Source organism: Thalassophryne amazonica, chromosome 20 (genome assembly GCF_902500255.1).
Source record: "Thalassophryne amazonica chromosome 20, fThaAma1.1, whole genome shotgun sequence".
Lineage (NCBI taxonomy): Eukaryota > Metazoa > Chordata > Actinopteri > Batrachoidiformes > Batrachoididae > Thalassophryne > Thalassophryne amazonica.
Genome location: NC_047122.1, coordinates 38,545,795 through 38,569,624, shown reverse-complemented (window position 1 = coordinate 38,569,624; position 23,830 = coordinate 38,545,795). Strand labels below are relative to the sequence as shown.

The window sequence follows — 23,830 nt, the reverse complement described above, 5'->3', positions numbered from 1 at the left end:
CACGGGGGTCCCCATACCCCTGTGCACTGACACGGCACTGAGCTGCTGCTCCACAGTGTTCGTCACAACAACATCCCAGCTCGTGCGTTGCCTCTGTCCTTGTGTCACCAAATTCTCCTCCTTCTCTCGTATTCTCTTTCTGCAGACTCACACATCAAGGACGAACACCTTCTAACACTGAAGAATAACCGGAGTGGATGAGAGCAGCGTACCTGGTTTCACTCAGAGCTGGTGGGTAGATTGTTTTATTCTTTTTGGGAATTAGAAAGGCCTCGAGGGTCAACAAAGGTCAACCTCTGCCAGGACCAGAAATATTTTCCACAAAAGGTGACATTGTTTTGTGAATGAATTTTTGTTGTTGTTGTTCATGGTGCTGTTTGTACATATGTAGAGGCAACGAGAATTCAGATCATAGTGAACAAGCATGGAAGTAAAAACCCTCATCATCATGTTAGATTTAATCAGCAACAAGATATTTGCATTCAAGCACGCAATTAAATGAGCTTCATCATCATCATATTATGCCATCATTACAGCCTGTGAAATAAACATCAACATTTAATATGAACCAATTTTGAAGACTTTAATAAACTGTTTTAAGGCCTTACATATTCATTTAAATGTGAACATTTATTATACAACCTCAAATCAGAAAAACAATGCTGTGAATCTGACATTTACTTTGACTTTAGTTTCATTGCAGACAATATGAACCCAAAATATTTTATGTATTCTGTAATCAGCTTAATTTCTTTTGTTAATATACAGTCATTCCTGCATTTCAGGCCTGCAAATCCTAAAAAAAAAGTTGTGATGGGGCAATTTAGGAGTAGTGATGCATTAAAATAATTTAAATAATAATGTTATTTCAAACAGGTGGTGTCAATAGGTGACTTGGTACAAAAGCAGTATTCCACAAAAGCCTGAGTCCTGAGGAGCAACAATTGGCAGACGAGCTCCAATTTGTCAACAAATGTATGAGAAAATTTATTGAAATGTTTAAAAACAATGTTCCTCAAAGAAAGATTGGAAGGAATTTGCATATTTCTCCCTCTACAGTGCATAATATCATTAAATGACTCAAGGAATCTTGAGGAATTTCAGTACATAAAGGGCAAGGGCACAATTCTAAGATGAACAACTGATCTCCAATCTCTCCTCCTCCATCATTCATCAATAGTTGATACAACCCCAATTCCAATGAAGTTGGGACGCTGTGTAAAATGTAAATAAAAACAATACAATGATTTGTAAATCCTCTTCAACCTATATTGAATTGAATATACCACAAAGACAAGATATTTAATGTTCAAACTGATAAACTTTATTGTTTTGTGCAACTATTTGCTCATTTTGAAATGGATGCCTGCAACACGTTTCAAAAAACCTGGGACAGTGGTATGTTTACCACTGTGTTACATCACCTTTTCTTCTAACAACACTCAATAAGCGTTTGGGAACTGAGGACACTCATGATTGGCAACAAAAGACTGGGAAAGTTGATGAATGCTCAAAGAACACCTGTTTTGAGCATTCCACAGGTGAACAGGTTAATTGGAAACAGGTGAGTGTCATGATTGGGTATAAAAGGAGCATCCCTAAAGTCATTCACAAGCAAAGATGGGGTGAGGATCACCACTTTGTGAACAACTGCATGAAAAAAATAGTCCAACAGTTTAAGAACAATGTTTCTCAATGTTAAATTGCAAGGAATTTAGGGATTCCATCAACTACAGTCCATAATATAATCAGAAGATTCAGAGAATCTGGAGATCTATCTACGCGTAAGCGGCAAAGCCGAAAACCATCATTGAATGCCCGTGACCTTCGATCCCTCAGGTGGCACTGCATTAAAAACCGACATCATTGTGTAAAGAATCTTACTGCGTGGGCTCACAGTTCGTCGCTGCATCTACAAGTGCAAGTTAAAACTCTACCATGCAAAGCGAAAGCCATACATCAACAACATCCAGAAACGCCGCTGCCTTCTCTGGGCCCGAGCTCATTTGAAATGGACGGACGCAAAGTGGAAAAGTGTGCTGTAGTCTCCTGAGTCTACATTTCAAATTGATTTTGGAAATCATGGATGTCGTGTCCTCCGGACAAAAGAGGAAAAAGACCATCCAGATTGTTACCAGCACTGCAAAGTTCAAAAGCCAGCATCTGTGATGGTATGGGAGTGTGTTAGTGCCCATGGCATGGGCAACTTACACATCTGTGATGGCACCATCAATGCTGAAAGGTACATCCAGGTTTTGGAGCAACACATGCTGCCATCCAAGCAACGTCTTTTTCAGGGATGTCACTGCTTATTTCAGCAAGACAATGCCAAGCCACATTCTGCAAGTGTTACAACAGTGTGGCTTTGTAGTAAAAGAGTGCAGGTACTAGACTGGCCTGCCTGCAGTCCAGACCTGTCGCCCATTGAAAACGTGTGGCGCATTATGAAGCGCAAAATACGACAACGGAGACCCGGACTGTTGAACAAGTGAACTCGTACATCAAGCAAGAACAGGAAATAATTCCACCTACAGAGCTTCAACAATTAGTGTCAAAATCAAATCAATTTTATTTATATAGCGCCAAATCACAACAAACAGTTGCCCCAAGGCGTTTTATATTGCAAGGCAAAGCCATACAATAATTACGGAAAAACCCCAACGGTCAAAACGACCCCCTGTGAGCAAGCACTTGGCGACAGTGGGAAGGAAAAACTCCTTTTTAACAGGAAGAAACCTCCAGCAGAACCAGGCTCAGGGAGGGGCAGTCTTCTGCTGGGACTGGTTGGGGCTGAGGGAGAGAATCAGGAAAAAGACATGCTGTAGAGGGAGCAGAGATCAATCACTAATGATTAAATGCAGAGTGGTGCATACAGAGCAAAAAGAGAAAGAAACACACAGTGCATCATGGGAACCCCCCAGCAGTCTAAGTCTATAGCAGCATAACTAAAGGATGGTTCAGGGTCACCTGATCCAGCCCTAACTATAAGCTTTAGCAAAAAGGAACGTTTTAAGCCTAATCTTAAAAGTAGAGAGGGTGTCTGTCTCCCTGATCCAAATTGGGAGCTGGTTCCAGAGGAGAGGAGCCTGAAAGCTGAAGGCTCTGCCTCCCATTCTACTCTTAAAAACCCTAGGAACTACAAGTAAGCCTGCAGTCTGAGAGCGAAGCGCTCTATTGGGGTGATATGGTACTATGAGGTCCCTAAGATAAGATGGGACCTGATTATTCAAAACCTTATAAGTAAGAAGAATAATTTTAAATTCTATTCTAGAATTAACAGGAAGCCAATGAAGAGAAGCCAATATGGGTGAAATGTGCTCTCTCCTTCTAGTCCCTGTCAGTACTCTAGCTGCAGCATTTTGAATTAACTGAAGGCTTTTCAGGGAACTTTTAGGACAACCTGATAATAATGAATTACAGTAGTCCAGCCTAGAGGAAATAAATACATGAATTAGTTTTTCAGCATCACTCTGAGACAAGACCTTTCTAATTTTAGAGATATTGCGCAAATGCAAAAAAGCAGTCCTACATATTTGTTTAATATGCGCATTGAATGACATATCCTGATCAAAAATGACTCCAAGATTTCTCACAGTATTACTAGAGGTCATGGTAATGCCATCCAGAGTAAGGATCTGGTTAGACACCATGTTTCTAAGATTTGTGGGGCCAAGTACAATAACTTCAGTTTTATCTGAGTTTAAAAACAGGAAATTAGAGGTCATCCATGTCTTTATGTCTATAAGACAATCCTGCAGTTTAGCTAATTGGTGTGGGTCCTCTGGCTTCATGGATAGATAAAGCTGGGTATCATCTGCGTAACAATGAAAATTTAAGCAATGCTGTCTAATAATACTGCCTAAGGGAAGCATGTATAAAGTGAATAAAATTGGTCCTAGCACAGAACCTTGTGGAACTCCATAATTAACCTTAGTCTGTGAAGAAGATTCCCCATTTACATGAACAAATTGTAATCTATTAGATAAATATGATTCAAACCACTGCAGCGCAGTGCCTTTAATACCTATGGCATGCTCTAATCTCTGTAACAAAATTTTATGGTCAACAGTATCAAAAGCAGCACTGAGGTCTAACAGAACAAGTACAGAGATGAGTCCACTGTCTGAGGCCATAAGAAGATCATTTGTAACCTTCACTAATGCTGTTTCTGTACTATAATGAATTCTAAACCCTGACTGAATCTCTTCAAATAGACCATTCTTCTGCAGATGATCAGTTAGCTGTTTTATAACTACCCTTTCAAGAATTTTTGAGAGAAAAGGAAGGTTGGAGATTGGCCTATAATTAGCTAAGATAGCTGGGTCAAGTGATGGCTTTTTAAGTAATGGTTTAATTACTGCCACCTTAAAAGCCTGTGGTACATAGCCAACTAATAAAGACAGATTGATCATATTTAAGACCGAAGCATTAATTAATGGTAGGGCTTCCTTGAGCAGCCTGGTAGGAATGGGGTCTAATAGACATGTTGATGGTTTGGAGGAAGTAACTAATGAAAATAACTCAGACAGAACAGTGTCCTCAGTTCCCAAACACTAATTGAGTGTTGTTAGAAGGAAAGGTGATGTAACACAGTGGTAAACATACCACTGTCCCAGCTTTTTTGAAATGTGTTGCAGGCATTCATTTCAAAATGAGCAAATAGTTTTGACCTCCGCCAGGGCTGCGTTTTGTCACCAATTTTGTTTGTGATATTCATGGACAGGATATCAAGGAGTAGGAGGGTCTTCAGTTTGGTGGGCTCAGGGTCTCATCACTGCTTTCTGTAGAAGATGTGGTCCTGTTGGCTTCATCAGCCTGTGACCTCCAGTACTCACTGGGATCGGTTCAGCCGCTTCACACTCAGCTGGAATGAGGATCAGCACATCTAAATCTGAGGCCATGGTTCTCAGCAGGAAACTGATGGATTGCCTACTCTGGGTAGGGAATGAGGTCTATCCCCAAGTGAAGGGGTTACCTCGGGGTCTTGTTCATGAGTGAGGGTACAATGGAACGTGAGATTGGCTGGAGAATCGGCACAGCAGGGATGGTGTTCCATTCACTTTACTGTATGTTGTGATGAAAAGGGAGCTGAGCCAAAATGACAAGTTCTCGATATACCAATCAGTCTTCATTCCTACTCTCAACTATGGTCATGAGGGCTCGTTGAAAGGAGCCAGCTGAGGTGTTTCGGGATGCCCCCTGGGTGCCTCTCTAGGGAGGTGTTCCAGGCATATCCAGCTGGGAGGAGATCCCGGGGAAGACCGAGGACTACGTGGAGAGATTATATCTCCACACTGGCCTGGGAACACCTCGGGTTCCCCCAGTCAGAGGTGGTTAATGTTGCCCAGGAAAGGGAAGTTTGGAGTCCCCTGTTGGAGCTGTTACCTCTGTGACCCGATCCTGGATAAGTGGTTGAAGATGTATGTATGTATGAATCAAATTTAATTAAACTGAATTTATTTTTGAGTAAATGGAGGCTATGGAGGCTAAAGGACCATCCAGACTGCTCGTAACAAGTCTGAAAGGCAGGGTCTGTCATGGTATTCAGTCCTGTCAGTGCCCTTAGTAAAGGTAATTTACACTTCTGTGATGGCAGCATCAGTGCAGAAAAGTATTGTGGTGTTCGACCAACATATTATGCTTTCAATACATCTTTTCCAGGGAGGTCCATGCATTTTTTTTAATCAATACAAAACTACATTCTTAACACATTACCAAAGCACGGCTGTGGAACAAGAGGATATGGATACTGGACTGGCCTACCTGCAGTACTGACCTGTTCTCAATGGAGAATATATGAAGAATTTTGAAATAAAAAATGGCGAACCAGTACTGTTGCACATTTTAAGATGTGCTTGAAGAACAAATTCGATAAAATAACACCTGAAACATTTCATCACTTGGAGTCTTCGATGCTAAAACATCTTTTAAGTGTTGTGAGAAGGAATAGCAACAATACAAAGTGGTAAATGCTTTAGCGTCCCAACGTTTTTGGAATGAGTTGCAAGTTTCCAATGCAGGAATGGATGTATATTGACAAATGAAATGAAGTTGACCACACAAAATATGAAAAATCTTGTATTCAAGTCTACCTGCAATGAAACAGGTGTCAAGTAAATGTAAGTCTTCCATTTTGCATACTGCCCCAATTTCTAATTTGGGGTCATAATATTAATTCATACTGTACTTTTAACAACTTACAATCAATGTTTGGATTATTACTCACTTTATTGATAAATTTTTCATGGTACTTTGGGCACATTAAATTCAAAGTTAATTCTGCATTTCTGTTGATCACAGGCATCGTCTTCAAAGGAGAAACTCAGATAGATACAGAGAAAATGAACAAGATATTATTAGGGCTGATGGTTCTTGCCGGGTGAGTACACTGCAAGATTGTGGTTTCACACAGCTAGACACAAGGGAAACAAACAAAAAAATAATAATGCATAATCACAATAAAATGAGTTCTATTTCCATTTATATCACAGTTGCACAAATAATGCAAGAAGAAACAAACAAGTTTTACTCGTTAGCTCAAACCTGGTTTTGTGGCAGATCCTTACTGTATAGTCACGTTTACTATGACTACCATTTTAATTTTTGCTGTCACAGAATATTGCTGCCAAAAACAAAATTATCATTATCCATCCATCCATCCATTTTCTTCCGCTTTATACGGAGTCAGGTTTGCCCCCCTACTCAGCTCTCTCTTCACCAAGACGGTCTGATACAGCGACCGCATCACTGCAGATGCTGCATCGATCCGTCTATCGATCTCACGCTCCATCCATCCCTCACTCGTGAACAAGACCCCAAGATACTTAAACTCCTCCACTTGAGGCAAGGACACTCCACCGACCTGAAGAGGGCAAAGCACCTTTTTCCGGTCGAGAACCATGGCCTCGGATTTGGAGGTGCTGATTTTCATCCCGGACGCTTCACACTTGGCTGCAAACCGCCCCAGTGCACGCTGAAGGTCCTGATTTGACGAAGCCAACAGAACCACATTGTCCGCAAACAGCAGAGACGAGATTCTGTGGTTCCCAAACCAGTGGTGTCAAAAGTACACACATTTGTTACTTAAGTAGAAGTATAGATACTGCAGTTTAAAAACACTCTGGTAAAAGTTGAAGTATCAACTTGACCTCTTTACTCGAGTAAAAGTGAAAAAGTATGTGCTCCAAAACTTACTTAAAGTATAAAAGTATAAGGTAACCTTTTAAAAAAAAAAAGAAAAAAAAAAAAAGGTAGATGCCACTATATGAATTGAAAGCTTAATTTAAAAACTGATTTGTTCTACATGTGGCCCAAGACCTAAAACCCCAAATTACCCCCCAACACCACGAAAATGTTTCAATTCTAGAAGCTCTGAAATGCAATCTGGGACTATTCCAGACAATAAACTGCAGTGAGTGCAGCATCCATTTAGTGAAGGAAAAACAAACAAACAAAAAAAAGAAAAACAACTTTCCTTATTCAGATTCATTCCAGTAGTATTCTGCTCTTACTAGGATGCAGCAGTTTTCTAGTTTGGCAGATAGTTCTGGAGGAAATCACTGAAGAAATTAACACATTGAACATATGGTTTGACCGAAACAAATTGTCATTAAATAAGACAGGGATGAAGTGGAGGTGTAAGAGTCACTAGGTGTTCACAGGAAACACTTATTTATTTATGTACCTATGTTCGTTGTTAGTTGCTTTTATATTTTCTGTTGTGTTTCTATTCAGGTTCTTTTTGCCTCTTTCTCTAAAATTGTATATAATAATCATTAGATCATTAATATATAAACAAAAATAAATTTAAGAAATATTACATTTTCAAAACAAATGCACCCAAACGTGATGAGAGCTGCTTAATGCTAACTTTTAACATTGAAAATGCCATAGAAATGCTAACGCGTTAGCGTCGCTCCCGTTCTTAAGTTATAAAATACATCTATCAACTGTTTCAGAAGACCATAACAGGTCGGTTTAACATAGAAAAGGTAAATAATACTCTCAGAAGTATGCTCTTTAGGGTTTTAGCGGGGGAAAATTAAGCGAAAGAAAGAAAGAATAAACGAAGCAATAGGTCGAAGCATTGCTTCAATCTGCGAACCACTGCTTCGATTGGTTCACGCTTCAAAGCAAAGCCGTGCTGCAGAAAAGTTGATTACAGGCGCACATGACGTGAAATACATATATAAACATTAAACTGAAGCCAAGAGTAACGAGGCTGTTTGTTTTAAAAATGTAAGGAATAGAAAGTACAGATACTTGTGTGAAAATGTAATGAGTAGAAGTCAGAAGTAGGCAGAAAAATAAGTAATGGAGTAAAGTATAGATACCTAAAAAGTGTACTTAAGTACAGTAACGAAGTATTTGTACTTCGTTACTTGACACCTCTGCCCAAACCAGACCCCCTCTACACCCTGGCTGCACCTAGAAATTCTGTCCATAAAAATAATGAACAAAACCGGTGACAAAGGGCAGCCCTGGCAGAGGCCAACGTGCACTGGAAACAGGTTTGATTTACTACCGGCAATGCGAACCAAGCTCCTGCTGCGGTCGTACAGGGACCGGGTAACCCTTAGCAAAGGACCCCGGACCCCGTACTCCCAGAGCACTCCCCACAGGGTGCCCCGAGGGACATGGTCGAACGCCTTCTCCAGATCCACACAACACAGGTGGACTGGTTGGGTGAACTCCCATGAACCCTCAAGCACCCGATGAAGCGTGTAGAGTTGGTCCAGTGTGCTGCGACCAGGACGAAAACCACACTGCTCCTCCTGAATCCGAGGTTCGACCATCGGTCGAATTCTCCTCTCCAGTACTCTGGAATAGAACTTACCGGGGAGGCTGAGGAGTGTGATCCCCTATAGTTGGAACACACCCTCCGGTCCCCCTTCTTAAACAGAGGGACCACCACCCCGGTCTGCCAATCTAGAGGCACTGTCCCTGATTGCAGAGGCGTGTCAGCCAAGACAGTCCCACAACATCCAGAGACTTAAGGTACTCAGGACGGATTTCATCCACCCCAGGAGCTTTCGGAGCCACCGAGGAGTTTTCTAACCACCTCGGTGACTTCGGCCTGGGTAATGATGAGTCAACCTCTGAGTCCCCAGTCTCTGCTTCCTTTTCGGAAGACATGACGATTGGATTGAGGAGATCCTCGAAGTACTCCTTCCACCGCCCGACAACATCCCCAGTCAGGGTCAACAGCTCCCCAGCTGCTTCCGCCTCCTGAGGCGTCGGACGGTTTGCCAGAATCTCCTCTACGAAGCCAACCGATAGTCCTCCTCCATGGCCTCCCCAAACTCCTCCCAGACCCAAGTTTTTGCCTCTGCGACCGCATGGGCTGCGGCACGCTTGGCCTGCCGGTACCTGTCAGCTGCCTCTGGGGTCCCACCTACCAACAAAGATAAGTAGGACTCCTTCTTCAGCTTGATGGCATCCCTTACTTCCGGTGTCCACCACCGGGTTCGGGGAATGCCGCTACGACAGGCACCAGAGACCTTGTGACCACAGCTACGAGCGAATGAAGATGGAGAACATGGTCCACTCGGACTCCATGTCTCCAACCTCCCCCGGGATCTGGGAGAAGCTCTCCCGGAGGTGGGAGTTGGAGGTGGCCCGGCGGCCTGGGTGGACCAGGCCGCCGGGCCACCCGCCCTTGACCGCCACCCAATCCTCTCTGCACACGACCCCCATGGCCCCCTCTGCAGGTGGTGAACCCACAGGAGGGTGGGCCCACGTCACTCTTTCGGGCTGAGCCCGGCCGGGCCCCATGGGCTAAGGCCCGACCACCAGGCGCTCACGCGCGAGCCCCAACCCCAGGCCTGGCTCCAGGGTGGGGCCCCGGCTCCGCTGTACTGGGCAACGTCTCGGTCCTTGATTTTATACTGGTCATGGAGGTTCTGAACTGCCCTTTGTCGGACCTGTCACCTAGGACCTGTTTGCCTTGGGAGACCCTACAGGGAGCACAAAGCCCCCAACAACATAGCTCCTAGGATCATCCGGGTACGCAAACTCCCCCACCACGATAAGGTGGCAGCTAGAGGGGGAGGAGCCAAAAAACCCACAATAAAGTCAACACTTTTGTCAGTCATATCAACAAAATAAAATTATCATTATTGTCTTTTTAATGAAAAATGAACATTTGTGTTTCTTGTGTGAAATAAATTATATAATATAAAAATGTTGAATTGATGAGGGAAAATGTTTAAGTAATCTTGTTTCAGTTGCATTTTAGCATGCATAAATGTCTTTAAAAATATATCTTCAAAAGTGGAACTTCAACTCATGGGGGGGGGGGTGTCTTCCAACTCTTCAGACACCTTCTGGTTACAGGCCTGAAACTGCAAGAGTTGTATGTTATATGTAGTCATGGCATTCCTCTGCCCTTGAGTCACATGGGGCTCATTATTAAAGCAGGGCTTGAGCAACATTCTCTCTCTCTGCTGGCTCCCACAGGTACCGCCTTTTTTGTTCAGTTCTTGCTGGTTTGGTTTTACACATTCATATTTACACATACATGCTCACGCACCCATACATTGCATACATCTTACATATTGACATGTCACACCTCATTGTCTTTATTTTTTGTTTAAAGTTTATTATTATTTACAATAAAATCCTTTTGATTGGCCTAAACCTTGACTCCCCTCTTTCTTGGCATGGGATATATATATATATATATATATATATATATATATATATATATATATATATATATATATATATATATATATATATATATATATATATATATATATATATGAACGCCAGGTGAGGTTGCAAGTTCTCCCACTTAGAAATCATGGAGGAGTCTGAAATTTTCATCTTGGGTGCATGTCCACTGTGAGAGACATAATCTAAAAACAAAAAAAAAATCTGGGAATCACAATGTATGATTTTTTTTTTAAAATAATTTATTTGTATGTTACTGCTGCAAATAAGTATTTCAACACCTGTGAAAATCATTGTTAATATTTGGTACAGTATCCTTTGTTTGCAATTACAGAGGTCAAACATTTCCTGTAGTTTCTCACCAGGTTTGCACAGACTGCAGCAAGGATTTTGGCCCATTCCTCCACACAGATCTTCTCTAGAACAGCCAGGTTACTGTGCTGTCACTGAGAAACACAGAGTTTGAGCTCCCTCCAAAGATTTTCTATTGGGTTTAGGTCTGGAGACTGGCTAGGCCACTCCAGAACCTTGATATGCTTCTTACGGAGCCACTCCTTGGTTATCCTGGCTGTGTGCTTTGGGTCATTGTCATGTTGGAAGACCCATCCACAACCCATCTTCAATGCTCTAACTGAGGGAAGGAGGTTGTTCCCCAAAATCTCGCAATACATGGCCCCGGTCATCCTCTCCTTAATACAGTGCAGTCGTCCTGTCCCATGTGCAGAAAAACACCCCCAAAGCATGATGCTTCCACCCCCATGCTTCACAGTAGGGACGGTGTTTTTGGGATGGTACTCATCATTCTTCTTCCTCTAAACACGGCGAGTGAAATTAAGACCAAAAAGCTCTATTTTGGTCTCATCTGACCACATAACTTTCTCCCATGACTCCTCTGGATCATCCAAATGGTCATGGCAAACTTAAGACGCGCCTGGATGTGTGCTGATTTAAGCAGGGGAACCTTCCATGCTATGCATGATTTTTAACCCATGACATCTTAGTGTATTACCCACAGTAACCTGGAAACAGTGGTGCCAGCTCTCTTCAGGTCTTTGACCAGCTCCTCCCATGCAGTTCTGGGCTGATTCCTCACCTTTCTTAGGATCATTGATACGCCACGAGGTGGGATCTTGCATGGAGCCCCAGTCCAAGGGAGATTGACAGTCATGTTTAGCTTCTTCCATTTTCTAATAATTGCTCCCACAGTTGATCTTTTTTCACCAAACTGCTTGGCAATTGCCCCGTAGCCCTTTCCAGCCTTGTGGAGGTCTACAATTTTGTCTCTGGTGTCTTTGGACAGCTCTTGGTCTTAGCCATGTTAGTAGTTGGAGTCTTACTGATTGTGTGGGGTGGACAGGTGTCTTTATGCAGCTAATGACCTCAAATAGGTGCTTCTAATTTGGAATAATAAGTGGAGTGGAGGTGGACTTTTTAGAGGCGGACTAACAGGTCTTTGAGGGCCAGAATTTCTGCTGATTGGCAGGTGTTGAAATACTTATTTGCAGCAGTAACATGCAAATAAATTATTTTAAAAAATCATACATTGTGATTTCTGGATTTTTTTATTTTGGATTATGTCTCTCACAGGGACATGAACCTAAGATGAAAATTTCAGACCCCTCCATGATTTCTGAGTGGGAGAACTTGCAAAATCGCAGGGTGTTCAAATACTTATTTTCCTCAAAAAAAAAAATAAAAAAAAATATATATATATACGAGGTCTGTCCGTAAAGTATAGGTCCTTTTAATTTTTTTCAAAAACTATATGGATTTCATTCATATGTTTTTACGTCAGACATGCTTGAACCCTCGTGCGCATGCGTGAGTTTTTCCACGCCTGTCGGTGACGTCATTTGCCTGCGAGCACTCCTTGTGGGAGGAGTCGTCCAGCCCCTCGTCGGAATTCCTTTGTCTGAGAAGTTGCTGAGAGACTGGCGCTTTGTTTGATCAAAATTTTTTCTAAACCTGTGAGACACATCGAAGTGGACACAGTTCGAAAAATTAAGCTGGTTTTCAGTGAAAATTTTAACAGCTGATGAGAGATTTTGAGGCGATTCTGTCGCTTTAAGGACTTTTCACGGTGCGAGACGTCGCGCAGCGCTCCGAGGCGCCGTCGTCAGCCTGTTTCAAGCTGAAAACCTCCACATTTCAGGTTCTATTGATCCAGGACGTCGTGAGAGAACAGAGAAGTTTCAGAAGAAGTCGGTTTCAGCATTTTATCCTGATATTCCACTGTTAAAGGAGATTTTTTTAATGAAAGACGTGCGGGCGGATTACAGCGTCGGCTCGCAGCCGCCGCGACGCTCCGTCACAGGACAAACACCTCTGCTGGAAGCCTTAAGGACAAGTTGGAACATCTCCAGCTGATAAACAATTTCTCATATACTCACTCCACTGAAAGCCATCAAAAGCCAACTGGATTTTAACAAATGGTTATCAACACGGAGGTGTTTTTCCTGTGCCGCCGCACCGCGTCGGCTGCGTCCCGACGCGCGGACCCGTCTGCACGTCTTTCATTAAAAAAATCTCCTTTAACAGTGGAATATCCGGATAAAATGCTGAAACCGACTTCTTCTGAAACGTCTCTGTTCTCTCACGACGTCCTGGATCAATAGAGCCTGAAATGTGGAGGTTTTAAGCTTGAAACAGGCTGATGACGCTGCCTGAGAGCGCTGCACGACGTCTCGCACCGTGAAAAGTCCTTAAAGCGACAGTATCACCTCAAAATCTCTCATCAGCTGTTAAAATTTTCACTGAAAACCAGCTTAATTTTTCGAACCATGTCCACTTCGATGTGTCTCACAGGTTTAGAAAAAATTTTGATCAAACAAAGCGCCAGTCTCTCAGCAACTTCTCAGACAAAGGAATTCCGACGAGGCGCTGGACGACTCCTCCCACAAGGAGTGCTCACAGGCGAATGATGTCACCGACAGGCGTGGAAAAACTCACGCATGCGCACGAGGGTTCAAGCATGTCTGACGTAAAAACATATGAATGAAATCCATATAGTTTTTGAAAAAAATAAAAAGGACCTATACTTTACGGACAGCCCTCGTGTGTGTGTATATATATATATATATATCAAAAGTCTTTCAACCGTGTGGTGAAAGAGGGACTATAGACGGCCCCATGAGCTTCTTTCCTTATCGTCATTGCGCCTCCTGCCAAAAAAACCACAGAGTCAACACTTTTGTCAGTCATATCAACAAAAAGATTATAAATTGTACAAGAATAGGAAAATCATCACTTGTTGGACAAATGTAATTTATCTCCTTACCTTGCGGCCTATAACAGATCGTTAAAAACCACCTGCCAGAACAATAGAATCAGTGAATACAGAAGCCCCATTCAAAGTGGGGATCCTAAATTTGTCAGGAACTTGGACCCAAAAAGGTTGGACACAAATGTGAGACTCGCACAGAGGTGTGGAGTGAGAAAAAGGATTTACTGAAAAAAAAGCAAAGGTCAGTACACAGTAAGGCAAGCCAATATCAGCAGCAGGATCCAAATCATGAGACTTAACTTGAGACAAAAAAAACAGGCAAAAGGTTCAGATAACACGGTGTGGCAATGACGAGGATGAGGACTGTGGAAAAAGGCTGGTAGCAAAGACACAAGGTACAACGAACTGGCAAAGACAAAAGGGAAAACAGAAGGTTTAATTAACAGGTTGTGATTAGGGAAAATTATACATAAGTGTGTGTGTGTGTGTTTTCTGCTGTTGTTGTTGTTTTGATATTATTTTCCAAAAAACATGATGTTTGCACTTTACCTGAAAATAATTTTTTTGCCATAAATTACATTATGTGTCTAACATCATACATCATGCACTCAAGGACGTGCACAGAATTTAAGAATCTCAAAGTCAGAAAAGAGCAGTATTTAATATCTTTAATGCAAGTTTACAAGCAAAAGCAAATTGAGTAACACAGTCCCTGCAAAAATCTAATGTTATGTTCACTCCTGTTAATCACTCGATCATCACTTCCTCCAAAACGCCACATTTTGCACAGTCATTGCTTGATATATAATAAAAAAAAAAAACTGAACTATCATGTAAAGCTCAGTTTTCTTTTTAATCAGTGTACCAGTGGTTGGCCATCCAACCTCAACACTTGGTGTGCAGTTGTGTTCGTTGCCATCCATTCTAATATGCCTCCGTTACTGATTTTTTTTTTTTTTTTTTACTTTTTTCATGCCCCAAGCAGGTGCCATTCCACAGCAGTCTGATGAATATGAATATGTGGATATTTCACATGTAATTTTATGTTGACACACTGATACAAAAACTTTTTTTTAATACAAGCTCCATGACGCCTTGCAGACTACTGTCTCTCATGGAGTTAAGCTGAAATCAGTCATTTAGTCATGCAAAAGGTGTGACAGAGACTGTTTATATGGACAACAATAATCAGATTATTGGCCTTATTCTGAATAGGACCTTATTTAGAACCTAATTAATTGAATTTATTTAGAATGGTGTATACATGAGTTGTTTAAAGCAGTGTTTCTCAACCTTTTTTGAGTCGCGGCGCCCTTTTTATATTTACAAAATCCTGCGGCACACCACCAACTAAAATAATATTATAATGCTATTACCTCTGGTTTTGCGCAAAACCCAATTATCGCAATAGAAAATCGATACAGAAAACATCGCATTTCGAAAATCCTCAAGCATTTTGCGCTCTGATCTCAAGTAGGGCTGTCACGATTAGAAATTTCTGGAGACGATTAATTGTCAGACAAATAATTGCGATTGACGAATATATTGTCTATTTTTTTTTCTTTTTCCCCCCCTTCTTTATATTCTACTATTGTAGTATAATTACACAACTCTGGAAGAACGTTTGGCTTCTGTGAGTGGAGAAACTGGGAATGGTGCAACATTTTTATTTTTATCTTCATTTTACATACAGTCCCAACTGTTTCTGATTTGTGGCTGTTTCTGTTGCATTTCTGAAATTGTTTCTCCTCATCAGTCACGTTTTGTGCTTAAACACTACATTAAGCTCAAGACTGAACAAATAAATACCTTTGGAAAATAACAGCTGTTAAAGTTCAGAGTTCTCACCTGCTTTTTGTGATCTGTGCGTCTGAACATTTTTTTTTTTTGTGTATCTCAGTTCATTCATATATTCTCATTTTTTAAATATGTTTTTAAAGATATTTGACCGTTTATTTCATCTGATGATCTCATAAATTCAGCATACGACGCGCACATGGTGTGAACAGGACGGTAACGGCAGAATCACACCTTTAGAGAAAGTTCAGAGAGAAGTAAAAGCTTCACGTTTTCGTTTTGTTAACATGTTCATTTAAAATCCGCTCTCTGCTCCGCGCTCGCTGCGCACTGAACGTGTCGCGCCTGCATTCAGGAATCTCCCACCCCCTCCCCTCCCTGACCCACCCCCTCCCCTCCCTGACCCACCCCCTCCCTCACTCACCCCCTCCCTCGCAGTCTGCAGCCTGTTAACTCCGCGCGCGTGCACACACAGGCACAGACACACACACCGACAGCTCCGCATTTTAGACGGCGTTTGAAGGAGACGGCACTGTTTTAATCGGCCGTCAGCCTCCTTGTTATTGTCCCGCCTTAAGACGAGAGCGAGGCTGCAGCACAATGACGTCAGATTCTGAGTCGTTTTATGCTTTGTGGATAAAAGAAATAATTCACGGTAATCGCGAATATGAAAAATAATCGCGAATATGAAAAATACCCACGGCACCCCTGAAGATCGATCACGGCACCCCGGTTGAGAATCACTGGTTTAAAGAATATGCCATTCATATTCCTGTTTATATGATACACAGTCTGATTAATGACTGCATTACGTCCACTATGTGTTGTCATGTGCTATAAAATGCTGGTAAAACGCCAGTAGAAATGTGATTAAGGAGTATGCTGTTATGGTTGGGGGGTGAACCAAGGGACGAGGGGAACCCCCATATGCAGGTCAGCCCAGACAAGCAGGGTGGCGTTAAAGCACGGTTTTATTAGTGATAAATGAGACTAAGGCACAGTCAAAACGTGTCAACAAGACTCAGAGTAGGAAGTCCTCTTCCAAAACCTGGTGAGAGTATGACTGCAGTGCACCTCAATAATCAGAATAAGACTGGAATACTCCACGTCCTATTCAGATTATTGCTTCCTCTAATTACACTATGTAACACAATTTTTGTTCCTGGCTTCTAAGTGTTATATTTCAACTGCTTATGTCTAAAGTCTATAGAAAAATGACTACATTCAGCACAAACTTTGATTTTATTTTTTTAACATTCTAGAAAGTTCTAAAAGTTTCTTGAAATTTCTAGATAATTCTGGAAACTTCTAGAAAATTCTGGACAGTTCTAGCAGTTCAAGAATATTCTAGAAGACTACTCAGTAGTAGTGAAGGCTAATCGAGAATATTCTTGAAAACAGACAAATTTCAAAATATCATTGTCCTGATCACAGAAGCAAAGTTTTCAAAGTTTTTTTGTGGAATAACAGCTATTTTCTATTTATTTAAGGTATAACAGGTTAGGAAAACACACTGTGTACCCAGGAACAAAACAAAAATAAAAAATTGTTAGTGTTATGACTGAGTCTCTGTTTACATGACGGTATCTGATTCAGAATATGGCATAATGAGATTAAGCTCTATAAGACTATTATTCTGGCTCTGACTGGAGACTGTGCATATAGTAATTTCCACTTATTGCTTCCCCAGTTGCAGCTTCACTGCAGAGCTGCAGAGATTCATTTTTAACAAATAAAAATTAAGAAAAAAAATATTCCAAAAAATTTCCTAGAAGGCATGTGGGAGATATACGAGGGCTGTCAAAGTATAGGTCCTTTTTATTTTTTTCAAAAATTATATGGATTTCATTCATATCCAGCCCCTCGTCGGAATTCCTTTGAGAAGTTGCTGAGAGACTGGCGCTTTGTTTGATCAAAATTTTTTCTAAACCTGTGAGACACATCGAAGTGGACACGGTTCGAAAAATTAAGCTGGTTTTCAATGAAAATTTTAACGGCTGATGAGAGATTTTGAGGTGATACTGTCACTTTAAGGACTTCCCACGGTGCGAGACGTCGCGCAGTGGTCCCAGGCGCCGTCGTCAGCCTGTTTCAAGCTGAACACCTCCATATTTCAGGCTGTATTGATCCAGGACGTCGTGAGAGAACAGAGAAGTTTCAGAAGGTCGGTTTCAGCATTTTATCTGGATATTCCACTGTTAAAGGAGATTTTTTTAATGAAAGACGTGCGGACGGGTCCGCGCGTCGGGACGCAGCCGGCGCAGTGCGGCTGCAGAGGAGAAACACCTCCGTGTTGATAACCATTTGTTAAAATCCAGGCGGCTTTTGATGGCTTTCAGTGGAGTGAGTATATGAGAAATTGTTTAACAGCTGGACATGTTCCAACTTGTCCTTAAGGCTTCCAACGGAGGTGTTTTTCCTGTGGTGGACCGTCGCGGCGGCTGTGAGCTGACGCTGCAATCCGCCCGCACGTCTTTCATTAAAAAAAATCTCCTTTAACAGTGGAATATCCGGATAAAATGCTGAAACCGACTTCTTCTGAAACTTCTCTGTTCTCTCACGATGTCCTGGATCAATAGAGCCTGAAATGTGGAGGTTTTCAGCTTGAAACAGGCTGACGACGGCACCTGAGAGCGCTGCGCAACGTCTCGCACCGTGGGAAGTCCTTAAAGCGACAGTATCACCTCAAAATCTCTCAGCCGTTAAAATTTTCACCGAAAACCAGCTTAATTTTTCGAACCGTGTCCACTTCGATGTGTCTCACAGGTTTAGAAAAAATTTTGATCAAACAAAGCGCCAGTCTCTCAGCAACTTCTCAGACAAAGGAATTCTGACGAGGGGCTGGACGACTCCTCCCACAAGGAGTGCTCACAGGTGAATGACGTTACCGACAGGCATGGAAAAACTCACGCATGCGCACGAGGGTTCAAGCATGTCTGACGTAAAAACATATGAATGAAATCCATATAGTTTTTGAAAAAAATAAAAAGGACCTATACTTTATTGACAGACCTCGTATTTGCCTCCTACTCTAACACAACAGAATAAAATAACAAAATGTATGCTCAAATATTTATGGACCTAACTGTAACTGTCCCTATGCCAACTTAACTCCACTTATATCACCATTATAGTCTCAAAGAAATTTAAAAACCCATAGTTTGGACTTCAGAAATGAATGTTTATTGAGAAGAGTGCCACAGTGGCTGATGGATAAAATACATTAAACACTTTTCTGAACTCTCTCATGTTTTAGAACCATTGCTTTGAATTGTGGTGCCATTCAGAGGCCTGACTACGACAACACACCTGACCCAGAATTTCTGAACCCTTCCTGGATGGCAAGCATCCCTGATATCCAACCGCTGTCTGAGGTCACCATGCCAGGAACCCACAACACTATGGCCCTGTATGGCGGCGTGTATGCCGAGTGCCAGACATGGAGCTTGGCATCCCAGTTGAATGCTGGCATCCGCTTCCTAGACATTCGTGTGTGTCACATCAACGGGAACCTCACCATCCACCACGGAGTATCCTATCAGCGGGCGCACTTTGGTCATGTACTGGAGGGTGTGGCTGATTTTCTCTACGAGTATCCAAGTGAGACTGTGCTGATGAGGGTCAAGGAGGAGTTCAGTGAGACAAATGACATCTACGGTGCTGTGGTGAGCTACATCCACCGATATGCTCATTGGGACCTGCTGTGGCACAGCCAGCTTGTGCCAACCATGGGAGAGGCCAGAGGGAAGGTCATCCTGCTGCAAGACTTTGTTGGGCCAAATTTATGGATGCGTTATACATCTTTGGACATAGCTGATGATTGGAAGGTACAAGTTGGGAAATAAAATCCAGAGAACTGATTAATGGGATCACGTTTTGCACCATTTTAGCAAAGTAATTTAGGTTACAAGATGTCTTGTAGTCAAAAATAGATGCATCTTACAGGAGAACCCTAGGATTTTTCAAGTTAGGCTTTCTTTTTAGATGTTTTGGGGTCATCTTTTCACTTTGTACAAAATCTAAATTAGTCCTTGCAGTATTGACTAAGACCACAATCATGCAGGCTAAATGGCTATCATGTTATTGGACGGGGCAATCTAAACACTCGGACTAAACAGCTTCTTGGCAACACTGAACAGGTGGAAAATCATTAGAAGTGTGGTACCACGGAAAGAATCTCTATGGATGTAAACATGATTACCTCACTAAATGTAAATAAACGTTTTAAGACGACTGATTATACAGTTAGCTGCTTACCTTAGTCTCCTAGCAATTCGGCAGTGCTGTTCTCCAGTGAGGCATTACAAGTTGTTTGCCATTGAGGGGCTGTGGCTTAAATCACGAGCTCCTCATCTACATTTCTAATGACATTTTTTGCCTGCTCTGTTGAGACAAGAAGTCATTAACTCTCAGTATTTTTGATTGCCCCGTGACAGTGTTCGCATTCAAAATCTTTATTCCACCAATTAATTTAGTTTTATCATGGAACCTAGGTTGAACAGTCCCATATTTTCTTTTAAAAAGAATCCATTCTCAAGTCTTTGTGGTTGTCACTTTAAATGGCAATGAGCTGGTTCTCACCGCACCCGTTTTGAAAAATTGTGGTGCTACATCAATACCATTGGTCAACTACTTGACCAACTACCCATGCATATTTCTTCAACACGATATATATAACAGGGTTTTGAAACTGGATTTTCAGGGGTTTCATCATCATCATCATCATCATCCACTATATTTGCTTTCCCACATGTGGCTGTCCTCCTTGTGTGGTTTTTAATGGGTTTAGTGATCAATCCTGCACTTTTTTTGAACTACATAAGAACGAATGAATCACTTCCCAGTGATGCATTGTCATAAAAGCAAGCGGCATTCTTTGAGCAACAAGTTAAAATATTATAATAATAAACCATTTAAAATATTAATAACCATTAATGTACTTTAAGTTTCTGCAACAATTTTAGAAATGTAGAATTCTTAGTTTTTACTTACTTTAACTTTCAAATTTGACTAGAGATGAAAAGTAACTTAACAAAACTTAAAGAAAATAAATAAATTTAAAAAGGGGGGGGGGGGGGGGGGCAAATCTGTGCCAAAACTAAAGAATTTGAGTTGGGTTCAAAACTAAAAATCTACTGCAGTAAGTTACCTTGAAATTTTGAGTGTTATTATTATTATTATTAAGGGTGCAGAATTGTAATGAAATGTAAAATGAACTATTTCAGGAATAAATGTTGCTTGTATTTGAAGGTGTTCCATATTTTACAGTAAAAGGTGAGTAAATTATTTTGTGCTTTTCCCTGCAGGTGCCTACACTGCTGCATGTGGAGGATAAATGGAAAAGCGTATATGATCACCTGGAGGTCGCACCTGTAGGAGATATGAACCAGATCTACCTCACCTACAGCAGCGGTTCCGGTTTATTTGCACACCCCAGAGCCGTCGCACAGCAGATCAATCCCAAACTCTACAAGTACCTGAGATCCAAGATAGGGTTGAACCAGCGCTTTGGAATCATATGCATGGACTTTCAAGGTGCACCTCTGATTCAAATGATCATTGAATTCTCGCTAACACAAGACAGAAAGAAACGACAGGTGATAGATCGCGTTCTCAACAAGGCTGGTTTAGAAAATGCAACACTTCATTAAGTAAAACAATCAGGTTGTTTTTTGCCTAACATATTCTTGGGGGTGGGGGGGAATTGCACATGTGTGTTTGATGTGATTAAAATTGACTGCTTGAAGACACTACAATCGATTGTGCACCAAAAACATTTCTAGCAGCTGAGTTGCAAAGTGTAGCCTGAAATTAAAGATGACTTAAATAAAAAAAAAAAAAAAAAATGGGATCACAGTTCTTCTAACTATATCAGGAATTTCATGTTGTGAACTTTGAATTAAAAAATAAAGTGCTGCTTGTCTTTGTCAATCTGTGCTATAATTTCCATACATTCTCTCAATGTACTGTGCATCACGTGTCAGACTCTTCAGAGACAATGAACAACTGTGAGTAAAGGTTCTACCCTGTATTGCTTCTACCTGTTCATGTAAAACAGGTGATTTCACTCATTAGCTTATCTACCTGCCCGAAGAGTTGTTCGAATTATAATCAGCTGGTTTAGTGGGGTGGATGGAGCAAATATGTGGTAAAATTTTCCACTTACTGTTGCCGGGGTTTTCCCCACCTCTGAATAAAACTAATACACTAGCATTCAGAACTCTGTGGGGTCTTAATTTATAGGTCAACGTAAGGTTCCGTGGTTCCATTTTAATTTCTTTCATGTATATAGCACCAAATCACAACAAAGCTGCCTCAAGGTGCTTCACACAAGTAATGTCTAACCTTCCCCACCCCTAGAGCAAACACACAGGAAACAGTGGTAAGGAAAAATTCCCTCTGATATTGAGGAAGAAACCTCAAACAGACCAGACTCAAAGGGGTGACCCTCTGCTTGGGCCATGCCGACACACTTGACAATACAAATATACAGGAAATTTTGGGTCTTCCATGCTGGTGTCCAGGACGGGAGGCTTGCAGAAGAAGACACCCACTCCCACTTTTGGTGGTTCCATTGACTTTGCATGGGTACATATGTGAGTCAGGACAGGTTTCTGCATGTTATTTGGGGGGGGGGGGGGGGGCAGCACTGAGCATTTGGCAGCATGTTACAATGGGCTCGGTGGAATTTACAGCAATGCATTACAAGCTGCTACTTCCATCTGATGTGTTTTTGTGTGTGTGTGTGTGTGTGTGTGTGTGTGTGTGTGTGTGTGTGTGGAGGGGGGGTAGTTCTGGGTTTACTTTGGTATCACATAAGTATTTGTTATCATGGTTAATTTGTACTTTTGTGCCGTGGATGAGTTCCGTTGTAGTTTTAAGCACCAGTCTCATTGTTTTTCTGCTTTTGTTGCAATGTGCTGGTTTTTCCATCCCATCATTACATTTATCTGCATTACAGTGTTATGGTTTCTCCTGCTGTCTCTGTAGCTATCTGGGTTCTCTCCCTGTGTGCAACATCTTTAGTCTCTTGTCTGTCTTCACACACCTGTTTGCTGTTTATAATCACACCTGTCTCTCGTTGACTGTCGTTATACAGTATTTGAGCTCCTTGTTTTATGGTTTTGTCTGTTTCCATGTGTGTTATGTCACATTGAGATCAGTTTCTTGTTGTATTGCCTTTTAAGGCATTTCAAGCTCTTTTATTTCTCAAATTGAAGTCTACACACTCTGCCTTGCCCCGTCTTCACTCCAAATCAGTCAAGCTACCCGTCCACCTAAGAGTCAAGTCATCCATCATGCTCAGGATTCACACATCCAATTTCCACTTTGTATCAAGTCAAGTCTTTACGATGCTACGTATCTTTTTAAATTTTCACTCTTCCTGAAGTGTCCATTCGGCATGCTCCGTCTCAACGCAGAAGACTGCGTGCAGAAGATCATGTCACGTCGAGCCCTAACTCCCCACCAAAAGAATTCTCATCACTTAAATTTTCTCCCCTCAAGCTACATCAAGTTATTACATCACATCACACTTCCATAGTGTTTGCTGAGTAAGCCTCCATGTTGACTCATTGTTGTCCTCTCCGCCCCCAGTACTGTCTGTGAACTCCTTTACCTGTGATGCATTGTGAATGTCATTCTGTTCTGGATCAATTGCCACAGGCTGTGACACACACACTCATCTTCAACCACTTATCCAAGCTTGGGATGAGGGGGGGCTGGAGCCTATCCCAGCAGTCATAGGGCAGGAGGTAGGGTACACCGTTGACAGGACGCCAGTCTGTAGCAGGGCCACGTAATAGACGAAGAAACACACCTACGGACAATTTAAAGTTTCCAATGCACCTAACCTGCATGTCTTGAGAGGAAGCCACGCAAACAGGGGGAGAACATGTAAACTCCATGCAGAAAGGCCACAGGTGGGAATCAATCACATGAACTTCTCGCTGTGAGGCAACAGTGCTAACCACATGCTGGTTTCTCTGTGAGACATATGTAAAATTGCATCAGACAGATAATAGTTTATGAGAAGTAATTTACTATGAAACACATAAGCACTCTCCTCCATCAAAATCAGAGTTTGGTCATTTTTAAATATTGAATATTAATCAAGCCTTCACCAAGGAGGTAAAG

The 23,830-nt window shown here is 41.8% G+C and overlaps 1 protein-coding gene across 1 annotated transcript; it reads left to right on the top strand.

Annotated features, from left to right (window-relative positions):
• The first annotated feature begins 16 nt into the window (after positions 1-16).
• si:dkey-266f7.9 (uncharacterized protein LOC100006223 homolog) lies at positions 17-21,364 on the top strand. The gene is made up of 4 exons (XM_034161323.1): positions 17-231; positions 6,301-6,379; positions 18,951-19,521; positions 21,001-21,364. The coding sequence occupies exons 1-4, from the start codon at positions 198-200 to the stop codon at positions 21,343-21,345; spliced, it is 1,029 nt and encodes a 342-aa protein (XP_034017214.1). The 5' UTR covers positions 17-197; the 3' UTR covers positions 21,346-21,364.
• The last annotated feature ends 2,466 nt before the right edge of the window (positions 21,365-23,830 follow it).

What these genes read in the sequence shown, in the direction of transcription:
- si:dkey-266f7.9 (XM_034161323.1), top strand. Translation starts at nt 198, where the DNA reads ATGAGAGCAGCGTACCTGGTTTCACTCAGAGCTG. An exon ending in CCTGGTTTCACTCAGAGCTG is followed by an intron (nt 232 to 6,300) that starts GTGGGTAGATTG and finishes TGTTGATCACAG; the next exon opens with GCATCGTCTTCAAAGGAGAA. An exon ending in GGGCTGATGGTTCTTGCCGG is followed by an intron (nt 6,380 to 18,950) that starts GTGAGTACACTG and finishes CTCATGTTTTAG; the next exon opens with AACCATTGCTTTGAATTGTG.